The 14,866-nt window shown below is 45.0% G+C and overlaps 1 protein-coding gene across 2 annotated transcripts in view; it reads left to right on the top strand.

Moving 5' to 3' along the window:
* The window catches only part of PDE10A (phosphodiesterase 10A), a 490,921-nt gene that overhangs the window by 248,893 nt on the left and 227,162 nt on the right, over positions 1–14,866 (top strand). The window contains exon 4 of one of the 2 annotated variants that reach the window (XM_063917548.1): positions 8,497–8,617. In XM_063917548.1, the coding sequence (XP_063773618.1) occupies positions 8,497–8,617 (121 nt within the window). Of the gene's footprint in view, positions 1–8,493; positions 8,618–14,866 lie in introns of both variants that reach the window. The other variant, XM_063917547.1, reaches the window with a different exon arrangement.

Raw genomic sequence — 14,866 nt, 5'->3', positions numbered from 1 at the left:
GGGGTGAATACATATGCACATGCCAATTTTCAAATTTTTATTTAGAAAAATTCTTTTATATAAATCTTTCTCATTTCACTTTACCAACTTAGATTATTTTGTGCAGATCCATCACATAAAATTCAGATAAAAAAATAAATACATTACAGGTTGTAATGTAACAAAATAGGTAAAAAGCCAAGGATGGTGAATACTTTAGCAAGGCACTGTATATAGTATGCAGCACACAGCAGCCAGACACAGTGCTGTGTTTGTATACTATTGGGCAGATGTTCCCAAATGCGGTCCTCAAGGCACCCCAACAGTCCCCAACTGCAGTCTTTCCGAAAAGACGGCAGTTTCCGACTACAATTGAATACCTCCCATACAGTATATATTTTATATACATGTGTGTGTATATATACTTTATTTTTACAACATCGTTATTACAGTATGTCACTTTTATTGATAGGGGCTCCCACAAGTTTGTTTTCCAGGGCCCCCACAGACCTTTAATCCGGCCCTGTATACCAGTATAGATCTTTTTTGTTGTTTGCTTCCTTTTTTATATAAAGCTATTGCTATTAGCCACATTTATGAAAGTAATGTCAAATTCTTAATTGTACAGTGGAACTGATTAAAGAAATATTATATTTGACAATCAGGCAGAGATGTGGATTTCCAATAGTCAATATTTAAAGAGCAAGCTTATCTCAATTGTACCAATATCACTTTTCTGCAGTACTCTGAATATTTACAACAGTTTAGTCCAATAACACTTACACGCCTCATTTTCCAATTTACATGGTTTATGAGCACTATTTTCTTAATGAGCTTGGGATGATGTATGAATGTGAGCTGCACTCTTACGACAATTTTAAAGTTCTTGTTTTGTATTTTGTTTTTTATGCAGTCAAACGGTCACTTATCAAAGTAAAAACAGCACAGCAAGACAGATCACAAGTTGCAATGTAGTTTTTTAAATTTAACCTACAGCTGTGTTCGGGGCACTGTCATTGCAAATAAATGAACTTACACTAAGCCTATGGGATATACACCGATACACCTCCTAAAATTCATACATTAGCCAGAATGGATGCATCATAACGGTTAAATCATTATAAACATTTCTCTAACGTCCTAGAGGATGCTGGGGACTCCGTAAGGACCATGGGGGAATAGACGGGCTCCGCAGGAGATAGGGCACTTTAAGAAAGCTTTGGATTCTGGGTGTGCACTGGCTCCTCCCTCTATGTCCCTCCTCCAGACCTCAGTTTTACACTGTGCCCAGAGCGAGATGGGTGCACTGCAGGGAGCTTCCTGAGTTCTCTGCCTAGGAAGCATTTTTTTGGATTTTTTACTACATTTTCACAGGGAGCACTGCTGGCAACAGGCTCCCTGCATCGAGGGACTGAGGAGAGAGGGGCAGACCTTCTTAATTGATAGGCTCTGCTTCCTCGGCTACTGGACACCATTAGCTCCAGAGGGGGTGAACGCAGGTTCTTACTGGGCGTCCACCTCCAGAGCCGCGCCGCCGTTCTCCTCACAGAGCCAGGAGAATCGAAGTCAGAAGACGTCTCAGGCGGCAGAAGCCTTCAGAGCTTCACTGAGGTAACGCACAGCACTGCAGCTGTGCGTCATTGCTCCCATACACCTCACATACTCCGGTCACTGTAAGGGTGCAGGGCGCAGGGGGGGCGCCCTGGGCAGCAATATAACACCTCTCTTATGGCAAAAGACAATATACATCTACAGGGCACTGTACATGTATATAAAAGAGCCCCCGCCATTTTTTAATAACTTTGAGCGGGACTGAAGCCCGCCGCCGAGGGGGCGGGGCTTCTCCCTCAGCACTCACCTGCGCCATTTTCTCTCCACAGCACCCCGGACTCTCCCTTGCTTACACACGGTGAAGGGGTGTTTAAAAGAGAAGGGGGGGTTCACATAATTGGCGGATAACATATTATACAGTGCGGCTGGAGAAAAACATTTTGTGTTGGTCTCCAGGGTCATTGCGCTGGGGTGTGTGCTGGCATACTCTCTCTCTGTCTCTCCAAAGGGCCTTAAAGGGGATACTGTCTTCAGAAAAGTTTCCCTGTGTGTGTCGACATGTTTGACGAGGAAGGCTCGCTTAATGTGGAGGGGGAGTGCTTGAATGTCATATCGCCGTCGGCAGCGCCGACACAGGAATGGATGGATATGCTGAATATCTTAAATGCAAATGTCAATCTATTGCATAAAAGGTTAGACAAGGCTGAAGCTAGGGATCAGTCAGGTAGCCAGACCGTGCCTGTCCCTCTGGCGCCAGGACCTTCGGGGCCTCAGAAGCGCACCATATCCCAGATCGATGACACAGATACCGACACAGATACTGACTCTAGTGTCGACTATGAAGATGCAAAATTACAGCCGAAGGTGGCAAAAGGTATTCGGTACATGATTATTGCCATTAAAGAGGTTTTGCATATTACTGAGGAACCCCCTGTCCCTGACACGAGGGGACACATGTATAAAGGGAAAAAGCCTGAGGTCACCTTTCCGTCCTCATTTGAGCTGAGCGAATTGTGCGAAAAGGCTTGGGAATCTCCAGATAGGAGACCACAAGTTCCCAAAAGGATTCTTATGGCGTATCCTTTTCCACAAACGGATAGGATACGATGGGATTCTTCGCCTAAAGTAGACAAAGAGCTGACACGCTTATCCAAAAAGGTGGCACTGCCTCAAGGATACTGCTGATCGCAGACAGGAAATTACCATGAAGCACATTTACACTCATTCCGGTACTATTGTTAGACCGGCTATGGCGTCGGCCTGGGTTGGTAGTGCTGTCGTGGCATGGGCAGATTCCTTATCTACGGAGCTTGACACCTTAGATAGGGATGCCATTTTAATGACCATAGAGCATATCAGGGAGGCTGCCTTGTATATGAGAGATGCTCAAAGAGACATTTGTTTACTAAGCTCCAGAATAAACGCTATGTCTATTTCTGCTAGGCGGCTCTTGTGGACCCAACAGTGGACGGGAGATGCCGATTCAAAGCGGCATATGGAGTCCTTGCCTTACAAGGGGAGGAGTTGTTTGGAGACGGCCTCTCGGACCTTGTCTCTACTGCTACGGCTGGTAAGTCAAATTTCTTACCTTATGTCCCCACGCAGCATACAAAAAAGGCACCTCATTATCAAATGCAGTCCTTTCGTTCCAATAAGAGCAAGAAGGTACGGGGATCGTCCTTTGTTGCCAGAGGAAAAGGCAAGGGAAAAAGGCTGCACACAGCTAGTTCCCAGGAGCAGAAGTCCTCCCCTGCATCTGCAAAGTCCACCGCATGACTCTGGGGCTTCCCGGGGGGAGGCAGATCTAGTGGGGGCTCGTCTTCGGTTTTTCAGCCACGTCTGGGTTCGCTCGCAGGTGGATCCCTGGGCATTATAGATTGTTTCTCAGGGATACAGGCTGGAATTCGAAGACTTGCTCCTCGCCGGTTTTTCAAATCGGCTCTGCCGGCTTCCCGAGAGGGAGCTAGTGTTGGCAGCAATCCAAAAATTGTATATTCAACAGGTGATTATCACAGTTCCTCATCTCCAGCAAGGAGAGGGATATTACTCAACCCTGTTTGTGGTCCCGAAACCAGACGGTTCGGTCAGACCCATTTTAAATCTAAAATCCCTGAACCTGTACTTGAAGAGGTTCAAGTTCAAAATGGAATCACTCAGGGCGGTCATCGCCAGCCTGGAGGGGGGGGGGTTGGATGGTGTCCCTAGACTTAAAGGATGCTTACCTTCATGTTCCGATATTCCCCCCTCACCAGGCATTCCTGAAATTTGCAGTGCAGGACTGTGACTACCAATTTCAGACGTTGCCGTTTGGGCTTTCCACGGCCCCGAGAATTTTCACCAAGGTAATGGCAGAAATGATGGTGCTCCTGCGCAGGCAGGGTGTCACAATTATCCCATACTTGGATGATCTCCTCATAAAGGCGAGATCTCGGGAGAAGTTGCCGGACAGTGTGTCTCTGTCGGCTGGATTCTCAATATACCGAAGTCCCAGCTAGTCCCTACAACGCGTCTGACCTTTTTGGGCCTGATTCTGGACACAGACCAGAAAAAGGTTTTTCTTCCGATCGAAAAGGTTCAGGAGCTCATAGCCCTGGTCAGGAACCTATTAAAGCCAAAAAATGTTTCAGTGCATCATTGCACACGGGTTCTGGGGAAGATGGTAGCTTCATACGAGGCCATCCCATTCGGCAGGTTCCATGCGAGGACTTTTCAATGGGACCTCTTGGACAAGTGGTCAGGGTCCCATTTACAAATGCATCAAAGGATCACCCTGTCTCCCAGGACCAGGGTATCTCTCCTGTGGTGGCTGCACAGTGCTCACCTACTAGAGGGTCACAGATTCGGCATTCAGGACTGGGTCCTGGTGACCACGGAAGCCTCCGAGGCTGGGTAGCAGTCACACTGGAAAGAAATTTCCAAGGTCTCTGGTCAAATCTAGAGACTTGTCTCCACATCAACGTCCTGGAGTTGAGGGCCATATACAACGCCCTGTGTCAAGCGGAGGAATTGCTTCGGGAAAAACCGGTTCTGATTCAGTCAAACAATGTCACGGCAGTGGCTCATGTAAACCGCCAAGGCGGAACGCGAAGCAGAGTGGCCATGGCAGAAGCAACCAGGATTCTACGCTGGGCGGAAGGCCATGTAAGCGCACTATCAGCAGTGTTCATCCCGGGGGTGGACAACTGGGAGGCGGATTTCCTCAGCAGGCACGACCTGCATCCGGGAGAGTGGGGACTTCATCAAGAAGTCTTCTCACAGATCACGGGTCGGTGGGGGCTGCCTCAAATAGACATGATGGCGTCCCGTCTCAACAAAAAGCTAAAGCGATATTGCGCCAGGTCAAGGGACCCTCAGGCGGTAGCGGTAGACACTCTGGTGACACCTTGGGTGTTCAGATCGGTCTATGTGTTTCCTCCTCTTCCTCTCATACCCAAGGTGTTGAGAATAATAAGACTAAGCAGGGTCAGAACAATCCTCATAGTTCCAGATTGGCCACGGAGGACTTGGTATCCGGAGCTGCAAGAGTTGCTCACAGAAGATCCGTGGCCTCTTCCTCTAAGGCAGGACCTGCTGCATCAGGGGCCCTGTCTGTTCCAAGACTTACCGCGGCTGCGTTTGACGGCATGGCGGTTGAACGCCGGATCCTAGCGGAAAAAGGGATTCCGGAGGAGGTCATTCCTACCCTGATCAAGGCTAGGAAAGATGTGACGTCGAAGCATTATCACCGTATATGGCGAAAATATGTTTCTTGGTGTGAGGCGAGAGCTGCTCCTACGGAGGAGTTCCAGTTGGGCCGTCTGCTTTACTTCCTTCAAACGGGAGTGAATTTGGGCCTAAAATTAGGGTCCATAAAGGTTCAAATTTCGGCCTTATCCATTTTCTTTCAAAGAGAATTGGCTTCTCTTCCTGAAGTACAGACTTTTGTGAAGGGCGTGCTGCATATTCAGCTTCCCTTTGTACCTCCGGTAGCGCCTTGGGACCTAAACGTGGTATTAAGTTTCCTCAAGTCACCTTGGTTTGAACCACTCAAAATAGTGGAGTTGAAATACCTCACTTGGAAAGTGGTCATGTTGTTGGCCTTAGCTTCTGCAAGGCGGGTTTCGGAATTGGCGGCTTTATCATATAAAAGCCCACACCTGATTTTTCACGTGGATAGGGCAGAGTTGAGGACTCGTCCTTAATTTCTGCCCAAGGTGGTCTCATCTTTTCATATGAACCAACCTATTGTCGTGCCTGTGGCTACACGGGACTTGGAGTATTCCGAGTCCCTGGATGTGGTCCGGGCTTTGAAGATTTATGTGACCAGAACAGCTAGGATCAGGAAGACCGAAGCTCTGTTTGTTCTGTATGCGGCCAACAAGGTTGGAGCTCCTGCTTCAAAGCAGACTATTGCTCGCTGGATCTGTAACACGATTCAGCAGGCGCATTCTTCGGCAGGATTGCCATTGCCTAAATCGGTTAAGGCCAATTCCACTAGGAAGGTGGGCTCCTCTTAGGCGGCTGCCCGGGGGGTCTCGGCACTACAACTGTGCCGAGCTGCTACTTGGTCGGGGTCAAACACCTTTGCAAAGTTCTATAAGTTTGATACCCTGGCTGAGGAGGACCTCCTGTTTGCTCAATCGGTGCTGCAGAATCATCCGCACTCTCCCGCCCGTTTGGGAGCTTTGGTATAATCCCCATGGTCCTTACGAAGTCCCCAGCATCCTCTAGGACATTAGAGAAAATAAGATTTTACTTACCAGTAAATCTATTTCTTGTAGTCCGTAGAGGATGCTGGGCGCCCGTCCCAAGTGTGGACTTCTTCTGCAAGACTTGTATATAGTTATTGCTTACATAAGGGTTATGTTATAGTTGATCGGGTTTGAACCGAGGCTATGTTATTGTTCATACTGTTAAATGGGTAGTTTATCACAAGTTATACGGTGTGATTGGTGTGGCTGGTATGAATCTTGCCCTTAGATTTACAAAAATCCTTTCCTCGTACTGTTCATCTCCTCTGGGCACAGTTTCTCTAACTGAGGTCTGGAGGAGGGACATAGAGGGAGGAGCCAGTGCACACCCAGAATCCAAAGCTTTCTTAAAGTGCCCTATCTCCTGCGGAGCCCGTCTATTCCCCCATGGTCCTTACGGAGTCCCCAGCATCCTCTATGGACTACGAGAAATAGATTTACCGGTAAGTAAAATCTTATTTTCTGCATGTTATTTAGTTTATGGTCACATTCTGAATGCAGTTTTCTGAAACGCAGATTAGTAAATGTGGAAAATAAGAATTTTAATTACCTTCAGTGCATTGTGCACCTTGGACTTCTATGTCAATTTTCTAAGTTCCTTTAATAAATCGGTTCCTTATGATTTAAATTTAGCTGCCGTGGAATATTGTGCTGGTTTTATACAGAATATGGCTTTTCACAGATCGATATATACTGTTTGTATTTGAAACTGCATCTGATTGTCACTTTAAAAATTACATAATACTTAAACTGCAGGTTTTGTTTTTTATTTATAGGCCTTCAGTTCTTGTTGACGTTTTCTTTTAATAGTGGGTTTTGACTTCCGAGTTACTGAAGAAATGTCCAGATATGTGGAAATATGTTACAATCATACTTTTGTTTTCTTTAAAGTGCAAGTCTCCTAGAGGGAAATATTAGCTCAACATTTAAGGAGTAGCTCTTTGGATCAAAATTAGAGCTTGACTGCTTTCTCCAAAACATTGCGTGTTGTAATCTTCTTGTAATATATAATGGTGTGTAATGTTATGTACACATTGGGTAATACACATCGAATGTTCAGTCAAACGGCTGATATATATATTGCGAGTGGATTGGCGGGTGTGTACAGATGAATATATCTGTGAATGATATCATTCAGACATATCGCGTTGGCTCTGCTGCGCAGCCGAAGCCCAGTATATCTGCAGATGTAATGGTGTGTATGGGTGGTCCGCTGACAGCCTGTATACTTCCTGCAGGGACTGATGTCCGGACAGACATATTGAGCTACCAGTCGGTAAGTGTGTATACTTACCTGAATTGTCTGCTCAATTGGCGAGTCCACCATCAAGTCGGCACACTGTGTGATCAGCTTACGTAGATGGCAGATAGTATAGACTTGGACCATAGGCTATGTTTTCAGGATTTAAAATAGCATTTGGAAGGCAGATACAGTCACAGAAAGTGTTACATTTTAATTAAACCACCTTTGAACTTTTTTCTTTTTTTTAAATTGGATCTGCACCTGCAAACCAGAGATGGTGTGTGCATTAGTGTTCCCCACTCTCCCCTTCCCCTGACACTTGCAGGTAATATGGTAAGTCCCTGCTTACTGCTGCAGATCATCATCGACTGGAAGCTGGGTATTGCAATAGAAAATAGTAATGTTTGGGGCTATTTCATAATTTGCAACCCACTAAAGGTTAGGGGGTCTAATTAATGTCTCTTGTCATTTTAATGATATTCCACATTTGTATGAGATAAGGTTTATATATTGTTTGTTATATGCAGATTTATGTAATATTGGTGAAATGTATTAACAGATGAACCTGACAGTAATTCCAGATGCCGCTATGAAGGGAACGGACTATAGATCTAAAATCCTTAATTGGGATCTGTGAACGTATAAAAATCTGTTTACAGACCTATAACTGAGATGATGGTTAATATCAGCTGTTGAGAGAATCCTGCATAGTTACTTCCCTAATGTAGATCTAGTTTGTAATAGTGTGGTTCTTAATGACTGCTAAATGTAGAGCCATGTTCTATGTTTAGGATACCTGCATACATCTACTGGAATAGTGCTCAATGCCTGGGTTTGGATTGAAACAGTCATTACAAGATATGCAATACGTTGTGTTGGGAACCATCTCCTTCAGGGTCCCGCATAAATTAGCTACAGAATACAAGCATAATACAATTTTTGATAATGTCCCTTTAACTATGTTGTAACATTGCATTTTTTTTTCTTCAGCAGTACCAGGATACAAATATGCAAGGAGTGGTGTATGAGTTAAATAGTTACATGGAACAGCGGCTAGATGCTGGAGGAGACAACAAATTACTACTCTACGAATTAAGTGATATTATCAAAACAGGTAGACAAACTGGATATGTATTTTTTTTTTTTTGTTTCTTTTACAAATCTGGGGTAGGAGCTTGAAAAAAGGGGACATTATTGTGACCTTAATTACAATAGTCTAGAATAATTTTTTGGTTACTAAATTATATGGGTCTATGTACTAAGCCTTGGAGACAGACGTTGCCGGGCAATCAGCTCCTTACTACCATGTTACAGGTTGTGTTTGAAAAATGACATTTAGGAGCTGGTTGGCTGGTACTTTATCTCTATGTAAGAGTGGAAAATGCAGTGATACAAACTAGCACAGTAGTCCAAAGTAATCGGATCGTACCCAACCACCGAATGTATAGAAATGTAACTATAAAGCAATTACACCTCAGGTGTTACTAGCAAATATGTCTACTCAGTCTTTTCTATTATTATTATTATTATTATTATTATTATTATTATTATCCTTTATTTATATGGTGCCACATGGGATCCGCAGCGCTCAATTACAGAGTTAACAAATAAACAAAACATGAAGACGGTGACTTACAGTTCAATACAATATAGAACAAGTACAGGGTATATAAATATAGCTGTGTCAGTAAACAGCCCTGAAATGAGTATCAGAGTGGCAGAAAACCAAAGGATTTGGTGCCATCAAAGAGAGTATTGAAAAGATGATAGGTTAAGTAAGAGACGTAAAAGCACATGAAGGAAGAGGATCCTGCACGTGAGAGCTTACATTCTAATGGGGAGGGGCACACAGACAGGGGTGACACAGATGGGGTGGAAAGTGAGCGTAATTCTTTTAGATCATAAGCAGATACACAGTCAGCAGTTGGATGGCCACAGTCATAAGGAACCCAATAAGGAGGTTTTCAACGTTATCCAAACAAAGCCATAGGAGAGAAGAGAAAAATGACAAGATTGTCTCAAAACAGCTTATTCCAATTGAATCCAGAAAAACTAAGTTTTTATACATTAAAGTAAAATCCCAGAATAATGACCGTGCAAGTGGAACTGTACCGTGTTAAATCCTAGGTAAAGCACTTCCTGTTCCAGCTGCTGTATATGAGGCAGCTGAGAGAGTGAGCTCTGCTGCAATCCGCCTACATTTTACCTTTACAAGGATTTATAGCTTCCAAATCGGCTCTCTCAGCTCCCCCAGTAGGCCTTATACTTTGTCCGCTGTATGGTACAAGTTTTTGCTGCCACAGATGCCTTCTGGAAAGCACAAGAAGCAGAAGGGGCAGCGCAGGGTGGAATCCAAGATGGCTCTGGATGCTGATCAGAGGGACCTCCTGCCTGCAGGCTCATCCACAGATTTGCAATGGGTCTCTTTCTCAGTACACTCACCAGACCACAGCAGCAGAGAATCAGCCTCTGAAGCCCCAGATTATGGGGATATGGCACTTCCTCCCCTTGATGCTCCTGTTACATATAATGATATGGTGAGTAAGATCAGAGCTGCCATAGGTTCTTTACTGAAAGCACAAACAGAGGATATCAACAGGCAGCTCTGTCAACTCACTCAGCAAGTCCTAGACTCAGAGCATAAACTGGGAGAGACATTTGCTGATGTGGCTGTTATGAAAACCACTGTAGCACGTCACACTAAGGGTGGGATGTACTAAAGGGGGTTTTATCACATTTTCGTATGTACTAACAACCTGCCGCCACGTTTTCGCCCATGAGGGTATCACCATCTTTGGATGGCGATACCCTATAGAAGCCTATGGGCTTCTTAACACTGGCCACTGCAGCCTGCGGTCTCTGCTGCCCCCCGCCGCAGACGCCAACCCCCCTCCCCCGGCATACCTTCCTCCAGGAAGTCTGGACCTGGAATCTAAACTCCTCCTCCCCCTAGCAAAACAGTGGAGGTCGTTCTGGCTGCAGGGAGGAGGAGGAGGCAACTGAGACAGCCTGCTGCGTGCTTCCCGGTAGGTGAGCAGGTGGAGAGCCGTGGGAGGTGACTGAGACCCCCTGCACACCACCTCACAGATATCGTGGGGGGCCTCCGTCACCACATTGCGATGTTAATTGCATATGTTAGTACATCATCGCTGCGATGGGAGGCGATGTATGTTAATACATCCAGCCCTAAATCTGTTCACCACATGAAAATCAAGATTGATGACCTTGAAAATAGATCCTTGCAAAACAATCTTTGCATCATATGATTGCCAGAATCCCTTAAAGGGCAAGAACTTTATGATTTCATCCGCACTACGGGGGTCATTCTGAGTTGTTCGCTACCTGCATTCGTTCGCAGCGCAGTGATCAGGGTAAAAAACGGCAGTTCTGCGCATGCGGTGCAATGCGCACGTGCGTCGTACGGGTGCAACGAACTATGTAGTTTTGCACAGGGTCTAGCGAAGCATTTCAGTCGCACTGGTGGCCGCAGAGTGATTGACATGAAGTGGGCATTTCTGGGTGTTAACTGACCGTTTTCAGGAAGTGTTTGGAAAAACGCAGGCGTGGCTGGGCGGGTTTGTGACGTCAAAACAGGAACTGAACAGTCTGAAGTGATCCCAAGCGCCGAGTAGGTTTTGAGCTACTCTGAAACTGCACAAAAAAACTCTGTAGCCGCTCTGCGATACAAGCGATCGCACTTCTGCTAAGCTAAAATACACTCCCAGTGGGAGGCGGCATAGCGTTTGCACGGCTGCTAAAAACTGCTAGCGAGCGATCAACTCGGAATGACCCCCTACGTTACCTACACTATTGAATGTCCAGGACTCCTGTGTGGATCTCAGTTGAACGTGCACATAGGATAGGCCCTGCTCGCACCCAAAAGGGATACAGACCATGTACAGTTATCTTTAGAGCGCTGCATTATCTACACAAAGAAGCATTATGGTTGGAATCTCTCCTGGCAGGGCCACAAAGTACTCATATTTCAAGATTACTTAGCTGAGTTGTCTAATGCACACAAAGCCTTCTCCCCAATATGCTCCAAACTGGTACAGTCTAATCAAAAGTTTGACCTTCTGTATACTGCTCGTTTACGCCTGTTTCGTGATGGTTCCTTTATGGACTTTACATCTGCTCAGGATGCCAAGGCCTTTTTACGTGAGGAATCAGCTGATAAATCCCCCTTCCAGTGATTTATATATACTGTTTGTTTGCACTCATCATATCTAAATTGTGCTCCGATTGTTTATTTTGGAACTTCCTCGCCACTGCTTTGCTATTTCCTTGTTGACTAGTATTATGGTCACTTTCCTATGTGGCTTCTCCATTTATTGACTGCATATACTGTTCTTCACCAGCGATGTCCTTTGTAATCAGGAACCTTCCCACCCATCTCTGGGATGTGCACTGGATGTATGCCGAGTTTGTAGCCGTACAATTCACAGGCGGTTGCCTAGGGGCTTTACCTGTTCTGTTTTGATACCTACATTTATCTATTGATCCTGTTAAGTCAGTATCCAATGGATATGAGAGCTTGTTGCTCATTTTCTATCTCTTTTCTTTCATTTTTATGTTACTCTTTGTATTTTTCTGTGTGTGCCCCCCTTTTCTCCCTTGTGTGTCGTCCTCTCCCCTCCTGACAGGTATACATTCTGACAACTGTGATTACTACTACTGTGATCTTACTGCTAATGGATTGGGTAAGAAGGATATGTATGCTGTCTACTGTTACTTATCATATATGTTAATGATTAAGATTAGTAGCTGGAATGTGGGTGGGATAAATTCCCCTCAAAAAATGCAAGAAAATTCTTATGTATCTTTCCAAATTGCATATAGACCTGGCTTTCCTACAGGAATCTCATTTAATTCCTGCCGAGGTTCAGAAACTTAATATGCTACAGTGGAAGGTTCTGTCTTCGGCGTCTTTCTCATCGAAAGCTTGTCGGGTAATCATTTTGGCACGGTAACACTTACCTATTTTTACACAGATTATTACTGTTGACCCCAATGGCCGATATGTCCTTTTGTCATGTTTCGATTGAGAAACCACAATTTGTATACTGTAATGTTTATGCACCCAATATTTGTGATAGGAGCTTTTTCCAATCTTTGCTGACTCCTCACACTCATTTGCCGATAATCATGTGTGGAGATTTTAATCTAGTCTCCTCAGCTCAACTTGATAAACAAATTCCTAGGGAACGTGGTGGAAAACCTCCCAAATTTGGAGTCCCAGCGTTGGCAAAGCAATTACACCTCTTGGATTTTTGGAGGCTGTTACACCCAATTGATAGTGTTCACTTGTCTCTCGGCGGCATGAGGCATTATGTCCCGTATTGACTATATTTTAGCTTTGCACTCCATTTTGCCCTATCTACCCAAAGTTGAAATTGAACCAATCTGCCTTTTGGACCACGCTGTGGTCTGACTGGAATTGTGTATAGTGTGAGAAAAAAGCCAAGTCATCTTGGCGTTGCCCCTCTACTGTAGCCAGTTCCCCGACACTTTGACAATCTATCAATACTGCTTGGGAGGATTTTCACAACCATAATGCTGATTTTTGTAAAGATGACCCATTGCTCTATTGGCAATCCTCCAAAGCCACTATTTGAGGGCATATTCTATCGCTCACTGCCTCCTCTAAGAAGAAATTTATTCAAGAATATATACAGGCCCAGAGTAAGTTAGCAGATGCTTTTCATCTTTATAAGGCAGCCCCCACTCGTACTAATAAACAATCTTACAGCATAGCTAAGACTTTATTTGATGGGCTTTTTTCCAAAATGGAGGAATCCTATACATTTCACAGGGAATATCGGTTCCATAGGTTAGGGAACAAATCTAGTAAATTATTAACTCATTTTTTGAGAGGCCAGTGTCCCCTAGCCACCATTCATCCATTAAAGAAGCCTGATGGCTCTCTGTCCACCTCTGACGCACAAATTGCATCTATACTTACTACCTACTATACAGAATTATATTCCTCCCCCCCTTCGCCCTATGCAATACCTCTGCCTTTTGGGCTGGTCTTCCCATCCCACAGATATCTGCTGACCACAGTAACACTTTATCTGTCCCCATTACAGGGCATGAAGTCACGAGAGCAATCTCCCGGCCCGGATGGTTTTAAGTCTGACTATTATAAGCTACTCTCCACGAAAATTTCACCAATACTCATAAAAGGTATTTAATACCATACTTTCCTCCGAAAAGATGCCAACGTATTTCAGTGCTGCAGTACTGCGTGTACTACCCAAACTGGGGAGTGACCTGTCTGATCCCGGTTCTTACTGCCTTTCTCTTTTTAATTTAGATTATAAGCTCTTGACAAAACTTTTAGCTGACCGTTTGAAACGGATTTTACCCACAGTGATACACTGGGATCATACGGGTTTCATAATGGGTAGGAACCCAGTTGTGAACATACATAGGGTCCTTGCAGTGGTAGAGGACTCCTAGTGTACCATGTCAAACATGCCAAGGTCCATACTTTCTTTGGTTGCTGAGAAAGCATTTGACATGGTGCACTGGGACCACTTGTATGATTCCTTCCCCGTGCAATTCATCTCATTCCTCCGCACGTTGTATACTGCCCTGTCTTCTCAAATGATATGCAATGGCTTGCTTTCAGATGGCTTCCCCATACAGAGGGGTACCAGGCAGGGTTGCCCACTTTCGCCCCTCCTATTTGCCGTGGCCTTAGAGCCCTTGGCTACTGCTTTGAGGCACTCTCCCTTATATCAGGGTATTCAAATTGGGAATATTGATATCCATCTTTATTCGTAGACGATATGTTACTGGGTCCCCAAGAAACCCTGTATCACGAACCTGAACGACTACAGGCCGATAGCACTGATGTCTGTGGTCATGAAAACGTTCTAGCATCTGGTTTTGAATTACCTACAGTGATCGCGCTGAGCACAAAAAAAGGTGGGTCCCAGGGACCCCTCACTTTTAAAAATTGGGGTCCTACAGGTTCTTTTCTGGGTTCCATCGGAATTAAGGTTTTTATTAATATTAATCTTATTTGGACACTACAGAAGTGTTGCAAGGTGGGGGAATGGGGTGACAATGCTGCTGGGCTGTGTAGCATGCAGGACACTCTGCCCCAGAGCTTTAACTAGATATTTTGGTGCCCTTTGGCAGAAAGTGAATTGGAGCTCCACCTCCCAGAGCCGAAACTACAGGCTGTGCGCGCCGCAGGCGCGCCGCAAAAATTTAGGGGCATGGCTTCATGGGGAAGGGGAATGGCCACATAAAAGTGCCAATTCACATTGCACCATGTAGAACCTCCTATAGACACTGCGCCAGGTAGAGCACGTTATACACACTGCGCCAGGTAGAGCACGCAGTTATACAC

The sequence above is a fragment of the Pseudophryne corroboree genome, chromosome 4 (assembly GCF_028390025.1).
Source record: "Pseudophryne corroboree isolate aPseCor3 chromosome 4, aPseCor3.hap2, whole genome shotgun sequence".
NCBI classification, from domain to species: Eukaryota; Metazoa; Chordata; class Amphibia; order Anura; family Myobatrachidae; genus Pseudophryne; species Pseudophryne corroboree.
The sequence above is the reverse complement of the archived record's forward strand: the minus strand, read 5'-3'. Positions and strand labels throughout refer to the sequence as shown.